Source organism: Aquarana catesbeiana, linkage group LG12 (genome assembly GCF_042186555.1).
Source record: "Aquarana catesbeiana isolate 2022-GZ linkage group LG12, ASM4218655v1, whole genome shotgun sequence".
In the NCBI taxonomy this organism is placed as follows: Eukaryota; Metazoa; Chordata; class Amphibia; order Anura; family Ranidae; genus Aquarana; species Aquarana catesbeiana.
This window is the reverse complement of record NC_133335.1, coordinates 229,619,123-229,643,985: the sequence shown is the minus strand read 5'-3', so window position 1 is coordinate 229,643,985 and position 24,863 is coordinate 229,619,123. Positions and strand designations below refer to the sequence as shown.

At 45.3% G+C, this 24,863-nt stretch overlaps 1 protein-coding gene across 1 annotated transcript in view; it reads left to right on the top strand.

Moving 5' to 3' along the window:
- Nucleotides 1–1,004: 1,004 nt before the first annotated feature.
- The window catches only part of TTYH2 (tweety family member 2), a 143,995-nt gene continuing 120,136 nt past the window's right edge, over nucleotides 1,005–24,863 (top strand). The window contains exon 1 of the mRNA XM_073606888.1: nucleotides 1,005–1,223. Within this exon, the coding sequence (XP_073462989.1) occupies nucleotides 1,095–1,223 (129 nt within the window). The 5' untranslated portion in view covers nucleotides 1,005–1,094. The remainder of the gene's footprint in view (nucleotides 1,224–24,863) is intronic.

The window sequence follows — 24,863 nt, the reverse complement described above, 5'->3', positions numbered from 1 at the left end:
CCATATTTTATTTCTGGGGGGCGCTCCATATACCATCTGTGTACACAGCGCCTCCCGGTGGCCATATTTTATTTCTGGGGGGCGTTCTGTATGCCATCTGTGTACAGAGCGCCTCCCGGTGGCCATATTGAGCCTTACAGAAAATTACAGCGGTTGCAGATTGAAAAGGAAAAGTATTTTCTAATAACATTCAATTACAATATGACTTGTGTAGTAATTGTATACGCTAGATTATTTTTTTCTTTATTTGCTATTTTTTTTGTTCCCCCACGAAAGTGGAGTTACCCTTGAAGCCTGGAAGTGCGGCTACTGAGGTTTGATTAAAAAAAAAATATTATTATTAATAATAATAAGAGGAATATTCGCTCTGGAAGTGGTGATACAGAACATGATCAAATATAGTATTAGTATTATTATTATTATTATTATTATTATTATTATTATTATTATTATCTCAGTAGCCTAACTTTAAAAAAAAAACACATAAATGGAATAATAATATTGAATCATGCTCTAGTATCACTTCCAGCTCTATTAATATTATTTTTATTATTATTGTTGTTGTGATGATGATTTTGATGATAAGAAAATGCGCTCTGAAGTGATGATACAGAACATGATCAAATATTTTATTACTATTAATAATAATAATAATAATAATAATAATAAATACTTCAGTAGCCTAACGTTATTTAAAAAATAAATAAATTATAACATTGTATCCTTCTCTGGTATCACTTCCAGCTCTATTATTATTATATTTATTTTTTATTATTAATAATAATACCTAAGTAGTCTAACTTCATTAAAAATAAATAGATACATAAACAAGTAAATAATAACATTGTAAAATCGAATCCTGCTCTAGTATCACTTCCAGCTCTATTAATATGATGATGATGATGATGAAGAAGAAGATGACTTTGTTATCATTTGGGGCGATTGTTAGAAATCATTGTGGCGGAGAGCCAGGGGGCGCGCGTGTGCACGCTGGGCGCGCGCAGACCGGCCGGCAGGGATTCGGGAACGCGCAGCGCGGCCCCGGCAATGGGAATGGTGGAGTGGAGTCGGGCGGAGGGGATCTGATCGGGGGGATGGCGGCCGCTCGGGTGGAGTATATCACCCCATGGTGGGTTTATTGGCTGCACAACATTCCGCACCTGGATCTGACCCTACACCCGCGGAGCGCCGACTTCCAGCCCGAGGAGCCCGGCTACAGGCAGGTGAGTGCGGGGAGAGCCCGGGGAGGAGGAGGGGGGACTTCGGGGCTTTGTTCCTGAAACTGTCTCGAATATTCGGGGGGGAGTTCATTACTTCTTCTACTTCTCTGTGCTGCCTGGACCCCCATCGCCGGGACTATACGGGACTGTCCCTGGAAGTGTCTGTAGGGAATGGTTTGTAGGGAATGGTCTGTAGGGAATGCTCTGTCCCTGGGAATGGTCTGTCCCTGGAAGTGTCCGTAGGGAATGGTCTGTCCCTGGAAGTGTCCGTAGGGAATGGTCTGTCCCTGGAAGTGTCCGTAGGGAATGGTCTGTCCCTGGAAGTGTCCGTAGGGAATGGTCTGTCCCTGGAAGTGTCTGTAGGGAATGGTCTGTCCCTGGAAGAGTCCGTAGGGAATGGTCTGTCCCTGGAAGTGTCCGTAAGGAATGGTCTGTTCCTGGGAATGGTCTGTCCCTGGAAGTGTCCGTAGGGAATGGTCTGTCCCTGGAAGGGTCCCAGGAGTTCTCCACCTAACTTGTTTTAGAAATTGAATCCCCCCTTAGAGTTGTTCCTGGAATTGTACTACGTCTCCCACCAAATTGTTCCTGGAATTTTCCTCTTTCCCTAAACAATGTCCCTGGAAATGTCATCACCCCTTCCCAGACATTGTAATAAGAAATGTGCCCCCCCCCCCCCCCCGACATTGTCCCTGGAGTTCACATCACCCCCTTTCCAAACATTGTCATTGGAACTGTGCCCCCCCCCCAACATTGTCCCTGGAATCGTCATCTCCCCCCATGTTTTTCCTGGAAATCTCCTCTTCTTCCCGATGTCCCTGGAATAGTCTTCTCTTTCCCCAATGTTGTCCTTGGAATGCCCCCCCCCCATCCCCAAATTTATCCAAGGAACTGGATAAACATCTCCATAAAATTCTTAGCAACATTGTTGCTGGAATTGTCTCCCTATCCCCTCCAAAACATTGACCATGGGATTGTCTCTCTCACCCCCTCCCCCAAAACATTTTCCCTGTAATTGACATCACCCCCTTCCTAAACATTGTCATTGGAAATGTGCCCCCCCCCCCAACATTGTCCCAGGAATTGTCATCTTCTCAAACCCCCTCCCATTTTTTTTCTGGAAATCTCTTCTTCCCGATGTCCCTGGAATAGTCTTCTCTTTCCCCAATGTTGTCTTTGGAATGGTCCCCCCCCACCTCCTCATCCCCATAATTGTCCAAGGAATTGTCTTTTCTTTCCATAGGAATTCCATGGGATTCTTAGAATTGTCACCCCCCCCCCCCCCCACCCAACATTTTCCCAGTAACTCTCATCTTATTAACCATGGAATTGTTCCACAACGGCCCCCCATGAAACATTTTTCCTGGAATTGACCCCCGCACCCCATAAAATTTGCAACGTATACTTAGCATTACCCCCTCCCCCCCAACATTTTTCCTGGAATACACACGCACACTGACAATGTTCTGCACCCACCAAACGTCCCGGTAATTGTCTCTCCTTGTTGTTAAGGTGAGATTTCTGATCTCTTCACCGACCCGATTACCTCCCTGAAAGTTGTATTTCACCTTTTATAGACCTTCAGACTCCTTTTATAAATGTTGGCGTCCAAATCTGATCTCTCGTCATGAAGTACAATCATGAGAGATCTCCCTTGTCTTTAAAGTTTTTGCATTGTGCAGCAAGAGGAGTGAGACTGTACTGGGCTGGTCTAAGTGAAGGCACATCTTGCTATTGGGGCACATCAGACAGACAAGCCCTGAGGATTGTGGGGGGGAATTGATAATGATTTTGGATGCACAGTAGTGAGTCCGAACCTCTCAGAATCAACATAGCTGCGACCAGTGTGATTTTGTTCTGGATCTACCCACACCTTCACCCACACCTTCACCCACACCTTCACCCTCACCTTCACCCTCATCTTCACCCTCACCCTTACCTTAACTTCACTCTCACCCTCATCTTCACCCTCATCTTCACCTTCACCCTCACCCTCACCTTAACTTCACTCTCACCCTCATCTTCACCCTCACCCTTACCTTCACCCTTACCTAACTTCACTCTCATCCTCATCTTCACCCTCATCTTCACCCTCATCTTCACCTTCACCCTCACCTTAACTTCAATCTCACCCTCATCTTCACCCTCACCCTTACCTAACTTCACTCTCACCCTCATCTTCACCCTCACCCTAACTTCACCCTCACCCTAACTTCACCTTCACCCTAACTTCACCTTCACCCTAACTTCACCCTCACCCTAACTTCACCCTCACCCTAACTTCACCCTCACCCTAACTTCACCCTCACCCTAACTTCACCCTCACTTCACTCTCACCCTCACTTCACTCTCACCCTCACTTCACTCTCACCCTCACTTCACTCTCACCCTAACTTCACTCTCACCCTAACTTCACTCTCACCCTAACTTCACTCTCACCCTAACTTCACTCTCACCCTAACTTCACTCTCACCCTAACTTCACTCTCACCCTAACTTCACTCTCACCCTAACTTCACTCTCACCCTAACTTCACTCTCACCCTAACTTCACTCTCACCCTAACTTCACTCTCACCCTAACTTCACTCTCACCCTAACTTCACTCTCACCCTAACTTCACTCTCACCCTAACTTCACTCTCACCCTAACTTCACTCTCACCCTAACTTCACTCTCACCCTAACTTCACTCTCACCCTAACTTCACTCTCACCCTAACTTCACTCTCACCCTCATCTTCACTCTCACCCTCATCTTCACCCTCACCCTTACCTTAACTTCACTCTCACCCTCATCTTCACCCTCACCCTTACCTTACCTTAACTTCACTCTCACCCTCACCCTTACCTCATCCTCACCCTTACCTTACCCTCACCTTCACTCTCACCCTTACCTTAACTTCACTCTCACCCTTACCTTAACTTCACTCTCACCCTTACCTTAACTTCACTCTCACCCTTACCTCAACTTCACTCTCACCCTTACCTCACCCTCACCTCACCCTTACCTTACCTTCACCCTCATCTTCACCCTCACCTTCACCCTCCTCTTCCTCTTCCCTTCCTCTTCACCCTCCTCTTCCTCGTCACCCTCCTCTTCCTCGTCACCCTCCTCTTCCTCGTCACCCTCCTCTTCCTCGTCACCCTCCTCTTCCTCGTCACCCTCCTCTTCCTCTTCACCCTCCTCTTCCTCTTCACCCTCCTCTTCATCCTCGCCCTCCTCTTCGCCCTCCTCTTCCTCTTCGCCCTCCTCTTCCTCTTTGCCCTCCTCTTCCTCTTCGCCCTCCTCTTCCTCTTCGCCCTCCTCTTCCTCTTCGCCTTCATCTTCGCCCTTCTCTTCATCTTCGCCCTTCTCTTCATCTTCGCCCTTCTCTTCATCTTCGCCCTTCTCTTCATCTTCGCCCTCCTCTTCATCTTCGCCCTCCTCTTCATCCTCGCCCTCCTCTTCATCCTCGCCCTCCTCTTCATCCTCGCCCTCCTCTTCATCCTCGCCCTCATTCTTTGTGATCTGAAACAGGTTTGTGTGTATCAGGTGTCCTGGCACTTCACTGGCTGCATGCTTGTTATTGGCTTACTGAGGGTCCGAGCCAAGGACAGGGATGAGAACCGCTGAGCATGCCGCTCCTTTTATCTCTGTCCCGATTGGCTCTCTACAGCTGAGAACTAAATATAACCGATGATTAGTTGCTGTCCAGGACCCCATTTGCCCCGTTATATCTGGACGCAGACATAGGGCGACGGTTGGCATTGCAGGGAACATACTTTAGCGCCAGGATTTTTGAGTATGTTGGATAACCACGGTGGCCATCGAGATAACAATCAACGCCCCCCCCCCCCCTCCCCAGACAAAGAAACAATACTTTCACAGCGTGCGCTGCGTTGCTTTCCCCGTAGAGCTGAGCCGCGGCACGGAAGATGACGGTCAGGTGTCTTCGCTCTATTGGCACCCTGTGGGCACTGTCACCTTTTAATCATGACCCCCCCATCTTCCCCGCTCACTACCCCCTCCAAATGTTTGTCATTATGTCCATCCTGGTGGTGGAGAATTGCGCTTCCTCATTACACGCCGTGACGTCCGTTATACGCTGATCCCAGTCTGGCCCTTGGGGGGTTCCGGGCTGAAAATATGGAACGTCCGCTGGATACATTGTTATTTTGCTCTGTATTCTAAGGAAAGATGAAAGATGCATCTGTGTCATGTGTTTGGTAGCAATTCTCTTGGAGGGGTTGTTTGGGGGGGGGGGGTGGTCTGTGAATAATAGAACGGCATATTATTCACTAGAAAGAGCCATACAGGGGATCATTTCTAGTAATCGCCCCCCCCCCCCCCCCCCTGCTGTACCTATCACCATCACACTGCACCATAGGTTTACCCGTGCTGCCCAGGCCCCCTTGTGTGCCACCACCTCAGTGTTCTAGAATGGGTATGTGTGCCGCTAAGGCTCGGTAAAGAAGAGGGGGTATGTGCATGGTGCATCCGCCACGGCTGTTAGAGTGCTGACAGGTAGACATGAGCACTGCCAAAAAATGTATTCTTTTTTGTTTCATTCCTTTTGTTCTTTTTTTTTTTTTTTTGTTTGTTTTTTCAGGTCATGCGCTATGATCAAAATTCGTTATTTCAAATAAATTCGTAATTTCGGAAAAATTTTAATTCATTATGTTCCATTCATTTAGATGCGATATTCATTATTTCAATCATTCTTAAAAATTCGAAAATCCGAAATTTCTAAAGGACGAAATAATAACAAATAATAACGAACTATTAAATTATAGGTATTGGAATTTCCTTTCAAATTTGGCTGTTGGTGAACTTAACGAATACGAATTTATCAGAAGGTACGAATTATCCGAAATAACGAATCTAAACAAATGGAACGTAACAAATGAATAAGTACTACTACTACTACTACTACTACTATAAAACAGAATTTTCTTCTTTCAGATTTTTGCTCTTTCGAATCTTCTTCAGATTTTCGTTCTTTCGAATCTTCTTCAGATTTTCGTTCTTTCGAATCTTCAGATGTTTGTTCTTATTTTTGAGTTTTCAGATTTTCGATTTTTTTTTTAATTTTCAGATTCTCGTTCTTTCGAATTTTTTCAGATTTTTGCTCTTTCGAATTTTTTCAGATTTTTGCTCTTTCGAATTTTTTTCAGATTTTTGCTCTTTCGAATTTTTTCAGATTTTTGCTCTTTCGAATTTTTTCAGATTTTCGCTCTTTTGAATTTTTTCAGATTTTCGCTCTTTTGAATTTTTTCAGATTTTCGCTCTTTTGAATTTTTTCAGATTTTCGCTCTTGCGAATTTTTTCAGATTTTTGTTCTTTTGAATCTCCTTCAGGTTTTTGTTCTTTTGAATTTTCAGATGTTTGTTCGTATTTTCGGACTTTGGAATTTTAAGATTCTCGTTCTTTCGAATTTTATCAGATTTTCGCTCTTTCAAATTTTCAGATTTTCGTTCTTTAGAATTTTCGGGTTTTCGATATGACAGCCTACAGTCGGCAAGGGGTTAAGTTTGTGCACTCACATTTTTTTTATTCGTTTTGTTTTTGTCACAAGTCATAACATGGGGGGGGGGATACAGGTCTATAGCAAGATAAAAAGGTCTCTTCAGTTGGGCGTTAAAGTGTATGAACACACAAATCTGTTATTCAGTATGTTTTTGACCATATCATTGACAGCACTTCTTGCTGTAGACCATCAGTGCTAAGCCACTTCATAGACCCAACAGGCAGGCCAGCTGAAGGAGTGACAACGCTGATGCTGATTTTCGAAGTAGTGGCTCAGCGTTGTCAGCCTGCAACAGGAAGTGCTGCTACTGGCAGGATCTCCAGGAAAGAAACTTTGTAACCTAATCACAAAAAAAAAAAACTATTTGCTTATCCCCTTCCCTCCCAACCTTGGCACCCCTTTTTTAATGGGCTATTTATACCTGGGGGATGGGAAGGTCTTCCCGATCACGTGACTTCTGCGATTGGCTGTCACATTGGTCACATGATTTTGGAACCGGTTTCACTGCTTCCCAACCATTACTTGAGATCAGGTGCTGTCCTTGACAGACAGCTAGGTCACCGTGCTGGGAGCGTGCAATCAGCACAGAAGCCTCAGCTGCCTATGGATTCCTATGTGCGGTGTGTTGGCATTAAAGTTCGCCCTCTTTGCCACCGCACATGCAGCAAGAGGTTAAAGAGGAAGTCAATAAAACAAGGAGAAAGAGGCGCCTCTGGGTGCAGACGTTTAAAACAATTTATTAAAAAGATATAGCAACAGCTGGTGATGCACTCACATTTAGTAGAAAAAAGTAGGCAAAGGACTGTCCCAAAGCAATCAAGGGGATCCGTGGGGTCATCTAATCCCGGCTGATGGATGACAGAGATACTGGGCAGTCTGTAAATGCTGGATGTTTTTCCGGCCGAACAGCAGAGACAGGCTCCAGAGAGAGGCTTGGATGGCATCCGATCAGGCGAGGGATGATGACGTCACTCGATATGCGACGCGTTTCCTGAGCTGGCTCACCGTGAATGGTGTGACGGCGGCGCTCCTTTGTCGAGCTTGACAAAGGAGCGCCGCCGTCACACCATTCACGGTGAGCCAGCTCAGGAAACGCGTCGCATATCGAGTGACGTCATCATCCCTCGCCTGATCGGATGCCATCCAAGCCTCTCTCTGGAGCCTGTCTCTGCTGTTCGGCCGGAAAAACATCCAGCATTTACAGACTGCCCAGTATCTCTGTCATCCATCAGCCGGGATTAGATGACCCCACGGATCCCCTTGATTGCTTTGGGACAGTCCTTTGCCTACTTTTTTCTACTAAATGTGAGTGCATCACCAGCTGTTGCTATATCTTTTTAATAAATTGTTTTAAACGTCTGCACCCAGAGGCGCCTCTTTCTCCTTGTTTTATAGTGCTACTGGGACATGGCTTTCACTCCCATTAGAAGGCTGCCCTGAATGTGGATTTTACACCTTATTCCTGCTTCCTTCATCTGCAGTGCTATTACATGGACTTAAAAAAAATTTTTTTCATGTTTAATTTAATTGTTATGGAATTTCTTTTCCTTATTGTTTATGCGCATCATTATAAATTAGGATTTGTTTGTCTCTTTTGCGCCATTTACTTGCTGTAAAGAGGAAGTCAACCCTGGTGGGTTTTCCTTCCTTCTTCCTTTTTTTTTTCTTCTCGGCAAAGTAAAGGCATAATGTGCTAGTATGCATCGCATACTAGAACATTATGTGACACTTACCTGCAAACGAAGCCCGCGTCGTCCCCGCTGCAGGCCGCATCCATCGTCACCCGTCTCCCTTCCAGGGGGGCTGCGGACTGCGGCTGTGTGACTGACCGGAGCCGCGTGACGTCACTCCCACGCCACCGGTCACGGCACACGCTCCTGAAGAAACGGCACAGCGGCCGCCCCTTCAGACCGCATGCGCTGTTGACATCATCGGGGCAGTAAACGGTGAATATCTCCTAAATGGCGCATGTTTAGGAGAGATTTACAGTACCTATAGGAAACCTTATTCTAGGTACAAATGTTACAGGGAGGTTTACAACCTCTTTAAAGCGGTATTAAACCCCAAAGCAAACATTTGATTACATTGCAGCCTCCAATTCTTAGATGTGACAGCTGCATTCCTTTTCTTTTTGTTTTTTAGGCTTTCTTTCCTTTTATTTTCATCTAGCGATCCAGCCAGTAAGTTTGTTGTTTTTTTTCAGCAGAACAAGCAGTCCTGCAAATGTAGCAGTTATAGGGATGGGATAAACCATTTTACAACTGACGGGTGCTTACAGTGATCAGCTTTTTATGTACATCCCAAAGGGAAAAAAAAAAAAAAAAAAAGTTGCTGTAAATGATTATAAAGTGTCAGCTGGCGTTTGGCTTCATTTTGTTAGTGAATCTAAATCTGCAAGTCCATCTAACACTCCCCCCCCCAGACTGACAATGCTGCTGTCCAAAGGTGTCCCCTGTGCTCCTTCCTCCAGAGTGGGGGCACTCTAATACGGCCAGGTGAAAACGGAGGGGAGAAAAAAAAAAGCTTTTAAAAAAAGAAAACACATGCAGCCACCACATCTAATGATTGGTAAGCTGCAATATATTACATTTTGGGATTAATACCGCTTTAATGACTGTATACTGTCAGACGTGATGCTGAACAGACTGATAAACAGATTCTGGAGTTCCATACACTATAAGAGCTGAAATGGTTATTATTGGAGTGCTTTATTTCCATTTCTTATTCTATTTTTAATGGAAGTTATTGGCGGTATCAAGTCTCCTAATTACAAGTGCGAGTTATTTATAACGTGTTACAGTGAATGTAGGTCACCAATACCGGAGCGAGCAAAGAAACCGGCTTCTCGGCGCCTGCAGATTTCCAGGAGAGCGCTCCGAGGATGAATGGCTTCACAGGTGACGGATATTTGCGTCAATGTAAAATCCTTCCCTTGTAACGGGGATCACAGCGAGGTGTGCCTGCGACACCAATACGCATATTACTGTTCATTCTCCGTCCCTTTATGTGAACATGGAAATTATATATATATATATATATATATATATATATATATATATATATATATATATATATACTCCTTACACAGGAAGCTGCATCTATGACATATTGCTTAAAGGGTCCGTCCACCCAAAACTGTTAGCTCAGGGTGCTCAGGTCTGTACACCTGCTGTGCCCATTATGAGGAGTTCCCAAAATCCCTGTGCTGAGTTCCCAGGTCTGTACACCTGCTGTGCCCATTATGAAGGGTTCCCACCATCCCTATGCTGAGTTCCTTGGTCTGTACACCCGCTTTGCCCATTATGAGGGCTTCCCACCATCCTTGTGCTGAATTCCTTGGCCTGTACACCTGCTGTGCCCATTATGAAGGGTTCCCACCATCCCTGTGCTGAGTTCCTTGGTCTGTACACCTGCTGTGCCCATTATGAGGGCTTCCCACCATCATTGTGCTGAATTCCTTGGCCTGTACACCCGCTGTGCCCATTATGAAGGGTTCCCACCATCCCTGTGCTGAGTTCCTTGGTCTGTACACCTGCTGTGCCCATTATGAGGGGTTCCCACCATCCCTGTGCTGAGTTCCCGGGTCTGTACACCTGATGTGCCCATTATGAGGGGTTCCCACCATCACTGTACCGAGTTTTTGGGTCTGTACACCTGCTGTGCCCATTATGAGGGGTTCCCAAAATCCCTGCCCTATGTATGACAAAGGCGCCAAAGAATCTTTTGTTCCTTTTTTTGGGCATTGAGCTTTAGGTGTTTAGTTAACCATGTGTAAACGCGCTTCTGCTTGCCCCCAAGCACGACGTGCCTTTCATACACCTTCACAGAGCGCACAGATGTAAATGTAACCTAAAGGAAATTTTTTCATATTTTCAATGCAAACTGGAGTTACTGATTAAAGGAAGAGGCAACCAATTAGGATGCGCTCATAACTTGCAGCAGTACGCAGACAATAAACTTTGGCTGACAGGTTCACTTTAACGTTGAAACACTGAAGCTTGCACAGGTGAATAATAACAGGTGACTAAGTAACACCTGTGTGTAAGCTAGCTCCTTCACTCATGGCTGTGTGCCCACACCGTATGCTCTACTTACTGTGCCATAGCCCCTCCTTTTGTCAGAGGTCACATGACTTCCTAAATGACCATATAAAATCTTGGGTGTGTATTGAGGCGTGCCTAGTACCAACATTCATAAGGTCTTTTTTTAAATGTTTATTGGTGAAGAGCATATTCTAGACTATTCTCTGTCAATGCTGTAAAGAACAGCTGGCCAATTTTAGTACCGTTAGAGGAAGAAAGAGGCCTTCACCGTATCAAGCCCTAACATAGGTCCTCTAGTACGTTTCATCCTACTTCTAATAACATCTACTGCTCAAGCCTTAAGGAAGAGGGAGGCCCTTCCCCAAAACACATTGGCTGTATTATATGCTCTTATCCATAAGGAGGAGGCCCTTACCCTATCAAGCCTCCCCATAGGTTTTCTAGTTAATTCCATAGTGATTCTAATAAAGTCTACTGTTCAAGCTCTGAGGTAGTGGGGAAACCCTTCCCCGAAACACATTGGCTGTATTAGATGCTCTTATCCAATAAGCAGGAGGCCCTTGTTTTAACATAGTGATTCGCATAACCTCTACTGTTCAAGCCTTGAGGAAGGGGAGGCCCTTCCCTGAAACACGTTGGCTGTATTTGATGCTCATAACCAATAAGGAGGAGATCCTCACCTTATCAAGCCTTAACATAGGTCTTCTAGTGCATTTTATAGTGATTCTAATAACCTCTACTGCTCAAGCCTTGAGGAAGAGGGAGGCCCTTCCCCGAAACACGTTGGCTGTATTTGATGCTCTTAACCAATAAGCAGGAGGCCCTTGTTTTAACATAGTGATTCGCATAACCTCTACTGCTCAAGCCTTGAAGAGGAGTAGGCCCTTCCCTTAAACACGTTGGCTGTATTTGCTCATAACCAATAAGGAGGAGATCCTCACCTTATCAAGCCTTAACATAGGTCTTCTAGTGAATTTTTTAGTAATTCTAATAACCTCTACTGCTCAAGGCTTGAGGAAGAGGGAGGACCTTCCCCGAAACACGTTGGCTGTATTTGATGCTCTTAAACAACAAGCAGGAGGCCCTTGTTTTAATATAGGTCCTCTAGTGCATTCCATAGTGATTCTAATAACATCTATTGCTCAAGCCTTGAGGAAGGGGAGGCCTTTCCCTGAAACACATTGGCTGTATTTGATGCTCTTAACCATAAGGAGGAGGCCCTTACCTTATTAAGCCCCACCATAGGTTTTCTATAGTGATTCTAATAAAGTCTACTGTTCAAGCTCTGAGGTAGTGAGGAAACCCTTCCCTGAAACACATTGGCTGTATTTGATGCTCTTAACCAATAAGCAGAAAGCCCTTGTTTTAACATAGTGATTCGCATAACCTCTACTGCTCAAGCATTGAGGAAGGGGAGGCCCTTCCTTGAAACACATTGGCTATATTTGATGCTCATAACCAATAATGAGGAGACTTTTACGATATCAAGCCCTAACATAGGTCCTCTATTGCATTCCATAGTGATTCTAATAACATCTACTCCTCAAGCCCTGATGAAGGGGAGGCTATTCCCTGAAACATGTTGGCTGTATTTGATGCTCTTAACCAATAAGGAAGAGGCCCTTACCTTATCAAGCCTTAACATATTACCTCTAGTGCAGGGGTAGGCAACCTGGGGCTTTTCAACTGTTGCAGAACTACAAGTCCCATCATGCCTCTGGGAGTAATTCTAACTGCCAGCCTTGCAATGCCTCAAATGTAGTTCCACAACAGCTGGAGGGCCCCAGGTTGCCTACCCCTGCTCTAGTGCATTCTATAATGATTGTAATAACATCTACTGCTCAAGACTTGAGGAAAGGGGAGGCCCTTCCCCGAAACACATTGGCTGTATTTGTTGCTCTTGACCAATAATCAGGAGGCCCTTGTTTTAACATAGGTCCTCTAGTGCTTTCCATAGTGATTCTAATAACATCTGTCCCTCGAGCCCTGAGGAAGGGGAGGCCCTTCCCTGAAACACCTTGGCTGTATTTGATGCTCATAACCAATAAGGAGGAGACCCTTACCCTATCAAGTCCTAACATAGGTCCTCTGTTACTTTTTATAATGATTGTAATAACATCTACTGCTCAAGCCTTGAGGAAAGGGGAGGCCCTTCCCTGAAACATGTTGGCTGTATTTGATGCTCTCAACCAATAAGGAAGAGGCCCTTACCTTATCAAGCCTTAATATATGTCCTCTAGTGCATTTTATAATGATTGTAATAACATCTACTGCTCAAGCCTTGAGGAAAGGGGAGGTTCTTCCCCGAAACACATTGGCTGTATTTGTTGGTCTTAACCAATAAACGTTTTGAAAAGGCCCCCAAGTGATATAAACTTTTGTAGCAGGTCCTCCTCCATACCCGCCCAAGAGCTAATCTGCTGAGCGACTTCTTTTGTTGCGGTCAGAGAGGTAGCGGCCTACGATCAGAACAAGGTCCACCTCCTCTAAACGTCCCTCAAGGATGGGCTTCTATGAAGGAAGACGACGCACTTCATTGTGTATCCACCAGAACCAATTCTCACTCCTATCAATCTAGCGCTACCTTTGCCACCCACCCGTACAAGGCCAGGGGTTGGCCAACCCTACGAACTGATGAGAAATAAAAGTATAGCAAACCCACAGCACGTGCTCCAAATGCCAAAACCCAACCACGCCGCCGGTATCTGGTACCTCGTGTGTTAAAACCAGCTTTATAGAAGCTCGGGGCTTTAAACGCCGCCTCGATAAAAGCTTCGCCGGCGCAGTTAACATAACGCTCGGCTAATGGAGGTCTTAAGTGCAAAGTGACCAGCTCAGCAATCATAATGGAGTATAATGAGGGGGAGGCCATGTGCGGGGGGGGGGGGGGGGGGGGGGGGCTTACTATTCATCCATCCTGTTGTCCGTGAGATTCGGCAGCTCAAGGTGGTGTGTAATGGGTTGGGGCGGGGGATGGGGGGGGGGGGATGTCACAGGTTTTCTGCTTCATCTGTGTTTTGGGTGCTTTGCTTAACCCTGCGGTGACCGGAGGGCTCTGGGGGATGGTTTCACTTTAAGCCATTGTGAAGGGATTGTGGTCAGCAGGCGTTCTCCTTTCTTATTTTTTAATGCTTTTAAGGCAAATGTATCAAAAAGATGATTCAGTGTTCAAATGTATCCAACTCTGAAACAACAATGTAATATGTCTCAGTTTACTGCTCCTTAGGCTAAGTTCACATCTATGCGTGTCGGGGGGAACGTACGCAAAATCTCATGCTTGCACAGAAATGCATTGCCCTTTAGGAGATGCGCAACAGTACCCTTAATTGTTAAAGGCACCCCCCCCCCCCCATCTGCAAGCGTAAGCAATTCCACATGTGCTATTTCAGTGGCGGCCCGTGCATTGAGGGCGCCGCCCCATCCCACCCCCCCACCCCTGCTGCCGCCTCCCTATTCATGCACCCGGCCCCTTTCAGGACGCCGGACGCATGGACTCCTACGGCGGGGGCAGGAGGGGGTGTATTTTTTTGAAGCCTGATAGGCTTCAAAAAAGGGTGGGCTTGGGGCGCAGAGAGTGCGCCCTGATCCTACCCAATTGTGTGACCATAGCGAATGAATATTCTCTATTTTCACACCGCACTGCCTCCCCGCCAATCTGGAGGCAGGTCAGTGAGACTTGTTTCCTGATTGGCCACAGCGCCAGGCGTCCCTATTGGAGGCGCTTTAGCAGAGGTGGGACAGAGTGGAGGAAGCTGACTGGAGAGACGCCGGAGAAGGGGACACCTGGTAAGCGCCAGACCTCCTGCACGGGAATCCATCCGTAGGGGTGGGGGGTGCTGTCAGCGGGGTGTCACGCCCTCCCTCGGGGGGGGGGGGGAGTGTGAGCAGAGTGGGCACACTGGCAGAATTTAATGGGCACACTGGCAGAATTTAATGGGCACACTGGCAGGGTATGATGGACACACTGGCAGGGTATGATGGACACACTGGCAGCGTATGATGGGCTCACTGGCAGCGTATGATGGGCTCACTGGCAGCGTATGACGGGCACACTGGCAGCGTATGACGGGCACACTGGCAGCGTATGACGGGCACACTGGCAGCGTATGACGGGCACACTGGCAGCGTATGACGGGCACACTGGCAGCGTATGACGGGCACACTGGCAGCGTATGACGGGCACACCGGCAGTATTTGGCACAGTGGCAGCGTTTGATGGGCACAATGGCAGCAATTGATGGGCACAGTGGCTGCAATTTGAAAAATTTGGAGCACCAGCCACCACTGGTGCTAAACATGGTCTTTGGAAAATAATCTGGGACTTTCCATGTTTCTTGCTCATTAAAATGAATGGGCTGCCCTACATGCATGAGGCGGACTGAGAATGCGCACTTGGTTGCACCTGTAGGTAGAACTGCTGTTATGAAATCACGGGGCCTCATACAACCTTCCTGACAGGCCCTCACCCCCCTCCTCCCCTCCCCCGGCTCAAACTGATATTGATTTATCAGTTCCTTTCTCTGCAGCAGATGAATGAATAGGAAGGACTTTGAAGCTTCCTGCTCATTCACAAACTGAAACATAGTTTACTATGCTTCAGTAATGATTGGACACAGGAGTTATTGGTACCGTTCGCTCACTGTGTTCATTCAGAAACTGAAGGGGCCGTTAAATTACATATTTACCGGCCCCTTGCCCTGCTCTCCATCCTGAAACATCCTCCTGTGTGCCTGCAGCAGCTGCCTGTCGGAGAGAGGGAAACCTGGCTGGGAAGAGGAAAGGGGCACACGGGGCAGGCCCGACATAAATGTCCTAATATTAAAAGTCAGCTGCCACAGTATGTATAACTTCTGACTTTTATTTTTTTGGTGGTGGTGGTGGGGGGGGGACTTCTGCCTTTGTAACCACTTTAATTGATAGTGCAGTACAAGGAGCTCCTATTTAATCTGGTATTGGCCTTTTACTACTCTTGTAAAGCAGAGCTCAGACTTTGAGAGACTGAAGCATCACAAGGAGCCAACAAGTTCATGTGCTTGCAAAGAGCATGCTGATAGAAGGAGCAGGCAGAGAGATTACCCTCACTGTGCTGCTTTTCCTTTGTCCAGTCAAAGGGCAGGGGAGTAAGAAGACAGCTCTGGACTAAGGGTGGGTATTGCTGTCAAAGCTGTGTTTTTTTTTTTTTTTTGTTTTTTTTTCACATTTACTTTATTACATAATGGAAGCATCATTTAAAAATGTATCTTTTTAGTCCTGATTGTAATAAATACAGGAAACACGAGTAAATATTTCCATATTCTATTTAAAGCCTCATTTACATGGGGCTATGTAGCCGTATGCCTGTGTGTGGGGCGTGTTTGACCTGGTGGGGATGCGCAGGTGGTCCATACTTCCCTGTGCAGGAAGACCCATTCATGTCAAAGGGGAGGCAGCAGCTGCATGAATACAGCCACTGCTCCCGCGTGGGTGTTGGACCCCTAGAGGCACGCTGTCTGCATTTGGGAACACGCACTCACACAGTTGTCAAATTTGGAAGCAGCTGCTGGTTCCAGTTGACATGATTTAAGCCAGCCATAGATTGTGACCTCCTGCAACCACAGGTTGCAGGAAAGAAAATTGCTGACTTCCCCCATCAACACAGTCCATTTCGCAGAGCTATTGTGACTGTTGCTAGTGGCTATAGCTGCTGGCAATATTCGCATATAAAAATCGGACATACTGGTTGTGCCCAAGCCAATCATTGAATTGAGTTGGGTACAATAAGCCCTGCCCATAGATGGTTCCAATCTTGTCTGGTCCCTGCTGAACCGGCTGAGATTCGAACCATCTGTGGACTGCCTGCGAGGGCATGCACGGAACACTTGTGCATCCCCATGCAAGCAAACATGGCCCTCACATAGGCGTACACTTAAAGTGTTACTAAACCCAGGAGCCTGCATTCATTATATCTGCTCTCCCCAGGACTCTGCAGTCACTATATCTGGTCTCCCCAGGAGCCTGCATTCACTATATCTGGTCTCCCCAGGAGCCTGCATTCACTATATCTGGTCTCCCCAGGAGCCTGCATTCACTATATCTGGTCTCCCCAGGAGCCTGCATTCACTATATCTGGTCTCCCCAGGAGCCTGCATTCACTATATCTGGTCTCCCCAGGAGCCTGCATTCACTATATCTGGTCTCCCCAGGAGCCTGCATTCACTATATCTGGTGTCCCCAGGACTCTGCATTCACTATATCTGGTCTCCCCAGGACTCTGCATTCACTATATCTGGTCTCCCCAGGAGCCTGCATTCACTATATCTGGTCTCCCCAGGAGCCTGCATTCACTATATCTGGTCTCCCCAGGAGCCTGCATTCACTATATCTGGTCTCCCCAGGAGCCTGCATTCACTATATCTGGTCTCCCCAGGAGCCTGCATTCACTATATCTGGTCTCCCCAGGAGCCTGCATTCACTATATCTGGTCTCCCCAGGAGCCTGCATTCACTATATCTGGTCTCCCCAGGAGCCTGCATTCACTATATCTGGTCTCCCCAGGAGCCTGCATTCACTATATCTGGTGTCCCCAGGACTCTGCATTCACTATATCTGGTCTCCCCAGGACTCTGCATTCACTATATCTGGTCTCCCCAGGAGCCTGCATTCACTGCATTTACTATATCTCCTCTCCCACAGTACACAGAACATGCAAATGCAATTATTTTAGTAAATATTAACTGCTAGATACCTTTTCTCATCAGCAGCATATACAGCAGTCTTGTGATTTCTATCAGTGTCCTGCCAAGCACTGGTTAAAGCTTGTAGGAGGGATTTTCTGACTGTCCTATGAGACTGCAAGACCCCTGACTCTCTGTCTGGGCAGTGCTGATTGGCCCTGTGCTGATCACATGCACGCTCTCAAGAACAAAAAAACTAACCTCTCTAGCAATACACACCAAACTGAGCATGTGCAGCCCGACTCCATAGACTCTGTGTTATCAGGAAATTATCAGGGGACAGTGGAAAGAGCAGGAGGGGAGGATCAGAGAAGACCGGATCAAACAACCTTTTTTACACAATGCGGAGGATTAACCCCTTAGGTTCCACAGTGAGTATAACACGCGTGTTTTACTGCATATACAGACTGATTTTACTGTTGTGGGTTTAGTAACACTTTAAAGTGGTGGTCTGGCCTCCCCCCTCCAAAAATTGAAAAGTCAATAGCTACACATATACTGCAGCTGCTGACTTTTAATAGGACACTTGCCTGTCCTGGAATCCAGCGATGTCGGCACCGCAATTGATGTTTCCATCAGCTGTCGGGTGCTGCTGCCGCCGCCATTGCCAGTAGGGGAATCCGACAGTGAAGCCTTTGAGGCTTTCACGGCCGGGTCTCTACTGCACATGCGCAAAGCACACCGCTCTGTTACTGGCCCAGCAACAGGAGGCGGGGGCCGAACTTGTGACATACCTCGCCGCAGCGAGGTCCGATGGAAGTGGGGGGCAGGGTACTTGTCGCATACAGGTACCTGCTTGCCCCCCAAAATGTGCCAAATGTGGCACTGAAGGTGGGGGGGGGGGGGGGCAGAATAGTGAAAGTTCAACTTTTGGGTGGAACTCTGCTTTAAGTACCCCCGAGTGAATGAGGCCTAATAAGGATCTGTGGTTCTCCCAGTTGAATACTTTGCTTTCCTTTGCTCCCCTACTGCTCCAGTCTGGGAGGCGAAGGATAGACCTGGTAGTTCTGGGTATGGAGGAGCATGTGATAATGCCAGGGCCAATCGGCGCTGTCCCATAGGGAGCCCATCACTTTTCCTATTTGCCCCTGACAGCTGTTTGGAGCGATGGGGAAGTGGATGGAAGATCAGTATGTCCAGCTGAGTCTGGGGGAATTAAACGCTTCCCGACCGATTTACTGCTATAGGGCGGCTGCGCTGTGCAGAATCGCGTATATAAATATAATATATATGCGATTCTGCACTTCTGGGTTTTGGGTGCGAGTGCGCGCTGCCGGCGGCGCGGCTCACCCCTACTGTGATTTTTTTTTTTTTTTTTTTTTACACAGTGGGAGCTGCAGACCCAATCTCCACCAGCACCCGCTGATCGTTTGTTACACATGACAGAATGCCAGTCTGCCAATGTAGGAAAGGCAAAGTGCCATTCTGTGAGTACAGAAGTCATGGATCCTGTGTTCCTGCAAAGCAGAAACACCGATCAATGCCTTCCCCCTAGTAAAAGCACCTCCCCCCCACTACACTGAAACATAAGCTAGGCACACGGTTAACCCTTTGATCGGCCCCTGATGTTAACCCCTTCCCTGCCAGTGTCATTACAGTGACAGTGCATATTTTTAGCACTGATCACTGTATTAGTATCACTGGTCCCCAAAAAAAGCATCAGGTGTCTGATTTGTCCGCCGCAATATCGCAGTCCCGCTATAAGTCGCGGATTGCCGCTATTACTAGTAAAAAAATAAATAAAAATATCCCATATTTTTGTAGACGCGATAACTTTTGCGCAAACCAATTTTAATATACACTTGATTGGGATTTTTTTTTTTTTTTTTTTTTTACCAAAAATATGTAGCAAAATACAAATTGGCCTGAATTGATGAAGAAATTAGATTTTTTTTTACATTTTTTTTTATTGGATGTTTTATAGCAGAAAGTAAAAAATATTGTTTTTTTTATTTTTTATTTTTTTTTTTTTAATTCAAAATTGTCGATCTTTTTTTTGCTTATAGCGCAGAAAAAATAAAAATGCAGAGGTGAATAAATGCCACCAAAAGAAAGCTCTATTTGTGGGGAAAAAAAGGAAGGGGGGGGGGGGGGGCGTCCATAGAGGCCGGCTGTGGTCACCCTTCTAAAAGCAGGCCAGGGTCAATGGAAGGACAAGGGGCAAGGGGGTAATTATTTCGAGGTTTTTTAACATGCAGATGCGTTTCCCAGCAGAGGCGATGAATTAATAATGTCGGTGCAATTTACAGCCAAATGCTTTCACTTAAAAGGGACCTGTTGGCGCTGCTAAGATTAACCCTTTGCAAGGTGCAGAGTGAATGAATGCCGACATTTTAAACTTTATTTGCAGGAAGGTCACACACATCCCAGCCCCGGAAGGTTTTAACCCCCCCCCCCTTCATGACTTGCCCATTTTTTGCGATACGGCACTGCGTTGCTTTAACCGATAATTGCTTGGCCGTGCGAAGCTGTACCCAGATAAAATTGTCCTTTTTTTGTTCCCCACAAATAGCACTTTCTTTTGGTGGTATTTGATCACCTCTGCAGTTTTTATTTTTTTTGCGCTTTAAACAAAAAAAGACCAACAATTTTGAAAGAAAAAAAACCTTTTTTTTTAACTTTCTGCTATAACACAACCAATAAAAAAAATTAAAAAGGTGTAAAAAAAAACCAACTAATTTCTTCATTTATTTAGGCCAATCTGTATTCTGCTACATATTTTTGGTCAAAAAAAATCCCAATAAGCGTATATTGATCGGTTTGTGCAAAAATTATCGCGTCTACAAACTATGGGATAAATTTTTGGACTTTTTAATTATAATTAATATATATATATTATTTTTTTTATCCAAATCTTTCATTTATTTCAAGAGACGTGAAACACGAAACACAACATCTTCAAGTACATGGAACAATAGCATATAGTGAGGCATGGCAACACCGCATAACAGAAATATTGTTGCAAGGTACAATTCGATGTGACGTGGTGAACATAACGTCCGCTCTTAACATGTAAGTGAAACCCTTTACTGGGTCTGAGAAAATATAATTGTAAGCCCCGACCTCTAGATCGTGTAATGACTATTCCATCGGATTGTAGCACAATGTAGTGGGTGTCCTCACGTTCCCCGTCTCGTACTTTCCAAATATATTAAAACTGTAGTAAGACATATGTCTGTAGGGGGGGATACAAGATGGATATAGAGGGCAAGAAGGGGGGGTGGGAGTAGCATTTTTAAAATCTTTTTTACTAGTAATGGTGGCAATTAGCGAATTTTAGCGGGACTTCGACATTGCAGCGGACAAATCTCACCCTAAAGTGACACTTTTTGGGGACCAGCGACACCGAAACAGTGATCACTGCTAAAAAAAAATGCACTGTCACTGTATAAATGACATGGCTTTCTAACTGTGGGGGGAATGCTGACACTGGAGGAAAACAGAGACCCAGAAACATAAGATCTCCATATTCCACTCTGGCAGAACGGCGGTCTGCCTTGTTTACATATAGCCTCTGACCGGAATGATAGGCGGGGCCTGCCAGACCTGCCGATGCATCAGTGGCGGGGCACATTCATTAAAGGCGCCATTCCCCCCCCCCCATCCATGTGTCCAGCCCCCTAATCTACATGCAGGGCGTCGGACGCATGGATTCCATTTCTTTTTTAAGCACGTGATTAGGACCAGAGGCTCTAAAAGGCTTCAAAAAAAGGGTAGGCGGGGGGGGGGGGGGGGGGGCAGAGCTTTGCGCTCGAAGCCCACCCAGTTGTGTGACAATAGTGAATGAATATTCGCTATTGTAACACTGATTCTCCTCCCATCCAATCAGGAAGCGGGTCATGAGACCTGTCGCCCAATTGGCCGAAAGGAGATCTGGGCTGCCAGGAGGTGGGGGGGAGATGCACGGGAACAGAGAAAGCAACTGCCCACGAGATGGGGTAAGTGCGGGGCCCCGACTGACTGGGGGGGGTGCTGCCTGTGCCCCGGCCAGCCAACCGACCAGGGGTGCCATTTGCGACCTGACCGACTGGGGGGGGGGGGTTGATTGTTTCCCCCCCCCCCAAGAAAAAACACCAGCCACCACTGCTCACCATCCTGAATGAACACAGTGAAGGACTGGTACCGATCGCTCACTGCAGAGGTACATAAATTGCTTCCGTGCCGCTAATTACTTGAATGGGTCTTGTTTGATGGGAGTATAATTTCTGCCTTGTCTGTAAAGCACAGCATCACGGGCGTGGCATTTTAGCAAAAATATTAGAGCTCCACGATTCTGGATAAAATGAGAAGCTCAATTTTTTTGCTTAGAATAAAGATCACGATTCTCTGCATAACATCTTTCACATTATACAAAAAACTGGGCTAACTTTACGCTTTAGTTTTTTTTTTTTTTTTTTTTTAATTGAAGTGTATTTTTTCCCAAAAAATTGCTTTTGAAAGACTGCTGTATATTATATATATATAATATATATAAAAAAATCTGTTTGGGGGTTCTAAGTAATTTTTTATTAGGAAAAAATACTGATTTTAACTTGTAAGCAACAAGTGGCTTATGCCGCGTACACACGATCAGATTTTCCGACAACAAATGTTGCATGTGAGCTTGTTGTCCAAAAGTCTGACCGTCTGTAGGCTCCATAGAACTTTTGCTGTCAGACTTTCCGCCAACAAATGTTTGAGAGCAGGTTCTCAAACTTTCCGACCACAAAACTTGTTGTCGGAAATTCCGATCGTGTGTACACAAGTCCGACGCACAAAGTTCCACACATGCTCGGAATCAAGCAGAAGAGCCGCACTTGGCTATTGAACTTCATTTTTTTCGAGTCGTTGTACATGTTGTACATCACAGCGTCCTTGACGTTCGGAATTCCCGACAAGATTTGTGTGACCGTGTGTATGCAAGACAAGTTTGAGCCAACATCCGTCGGAGTAAAAAAAAAATCCACGGTTTTGTTGGCGGAAAGTCCGATCGTGTGTGAGGGGCATAAGTCTTTTTTAAGTGGTTAAACTGACCTCATTTACAGACCGAAGTTCATCCCTTTTGATCTAAAAAGAACCAAATGATACAATGTTTCTTTTTATCTCAGCGCTGAGCAATGTTGTGATAAACTTTGCCAGCTTTTTTTTTTTGACACCTCTGAGCAGAGAACGGCTCTACGTAATGTGAATCGTGGAAATGCCGGATTAAGGTCTCGTGCACACTGGAGGTTTTTGGACGTTTTTACAGCTGCTGTTTTTGGCTTCAGTTGTTTTTTTTTTTTCTACAGTCAACAAACTCCCCATCATGTCCTCCTCTGTGTCCATGCACACATAGGCTGTTATCAGCAGTTTTTGGTTGGGGCGTTTCTTGGCTTTAAAAAAAAACCCCCAAAACTAGTGGATTCTGAGAGGAGTTTTTCAGCTGTAAAAACGCTCTAACGTCAAAAAACGCAGATAACCGCTCCAAAAACGCAGCTCACCAGCGGTTTTAACATTTTTGATCCATTGCAAAAAAAGCTAAAAAAACTTTATTGCAAAAACGTTAAACTCACTGCAAAGCTACTGGCTTTTTTAGAACGTTATTTTAACGTCCAGCGTGCATGAGGCCTTAAGAGGATGTGAAGCTTCAAAAAAAAAAAAAAATCCCCCCCCCCCCCCCCCCCCAAAAAAAAAAAAAACCTGCAAGACAAAAGCATAATGAGCTAGTATGCATCACATACTAGCTTGTTATGAAATACTTACCCTAGAACGATGCCCTGAATCGGCGCCGGCACACAGGGCCGACATCTTTCCCAGAGTTACTTCCGGGTTCGCGGGCTCCGGCGCTGTGATTGGCCGGAGCCACGATGACATCACTCCCATGAACGCGGGAGCTGCCTTCATGGTACGGACCCTGAAGAAACAACACGAGCGAGCCGTTCCTTCAGTGCGCATGCGCCGATGTCGGCGTATATAGTAAATATCTCCTAAACGGTGCAAGTTTAGGAAATATTTCCAATACCTACAGGGGAGCCTTACTATAGGATTACCTGTAGGTACAATTAAAGAGGAAGACTTCACTTCCTCTTTAAGATCGTGAGAGGGGTTGAATCGAGATCGAGATTTTTTTTTTTTTTAACTATTAATCGTGCAGCTCTAAAATATATGATTTGATATTTTCAGAGGGGTCATTTCCGCCAGCGACTCTGATGCTGACCACACATGTACTAATATGAATATTCAATACATCAACTTTTTTTTCACTGTATCTATTAAAAGTTGGGGGGGTTCAAGTTGCCCTTTCGATCTATTTTGAACGATCACATCAAAATGGAACTAATTGGCAATGCTGGATTTTAATTTTTTTTCATAGAATTGTACATTCATTGTGTAAATAGTTTGATTTTTTTTTTTTTTTTTTTTCCTTTGTTGTGCTTTTTGCTGTGACACGTTGTTCCTGTTAACCGAGTCTGACTCTTCAGTTTGTGAGTCAGAGGTCACCAGTTGTCAGACGATCGCTGCGTTCATTTCTCTGCATTCATTTCTCCGTCCTCACACAATGTCTCCTCCAATGCTGTACAAAAAAAAAAAACAACAAAAAAAGAACTATTTTTTGTCTCTAAATACAATAAAAGAGGAACTGCAGTCTGCTCACATCATTTGTAATAAAAACATCTTTGCTAGGGATTCACCGATTACCATTTTTTTTTTTTTTTTTTTACAAAAAGTACGAGTACCGATAGCAATTACCGATACCTACCGCGACTGTTTTGTTTTCACTTCAGCTGTCAGTAATGATACAAAGCACTGAAAAGTTATTTACAAATGAGATACATTTTTTTTTTTTTTTTTTGCGCTTTCTCAATGTGAAATGTTTAAATATATGTTAATATATATGTGTAAAAATATTCACTAACAAAGCAAACAAAAAAAAAGTTTTAATTGTTTATCGTTTATAAAATAGATGTGAACAAAAGAAAAAAAGCAGTAAAATAATAATTAAATGGAGGAGAATAGGGAGTTAATTAAGGTTGATTAGAGTAAATAAAGGGTTAATAAGGGGTTAAACAGAGGAACATTTGTTCATCCCTTTGATCTGCAGATGAAGAAACAGATACAAAAAGAAACAATGTTTCTTTTTATTTTAGTGTTTCAGGGCTGAGCAATGTTGTTAATAAACATTGAGGGCTGCTTTTTTTTTTTTTTTTTGACAGCTCCGATTACCGGACTTCTTTAAGGCCTCATGCACACGAGACGCTGTTAAACGCGCGTTCAGAGGCAGTTGTACACTTTTTTTTTTCAACTGCCCCTGAACCCATTCAATGTTATCCTATGTGTCCATGTACACAGTCTCGTATTTTGGCGTTTTTAGGCAGTTGAGTTTAACCTTGTTTTTCCAGAAGCAAAAAAATGGGTTCAGACGCAAAA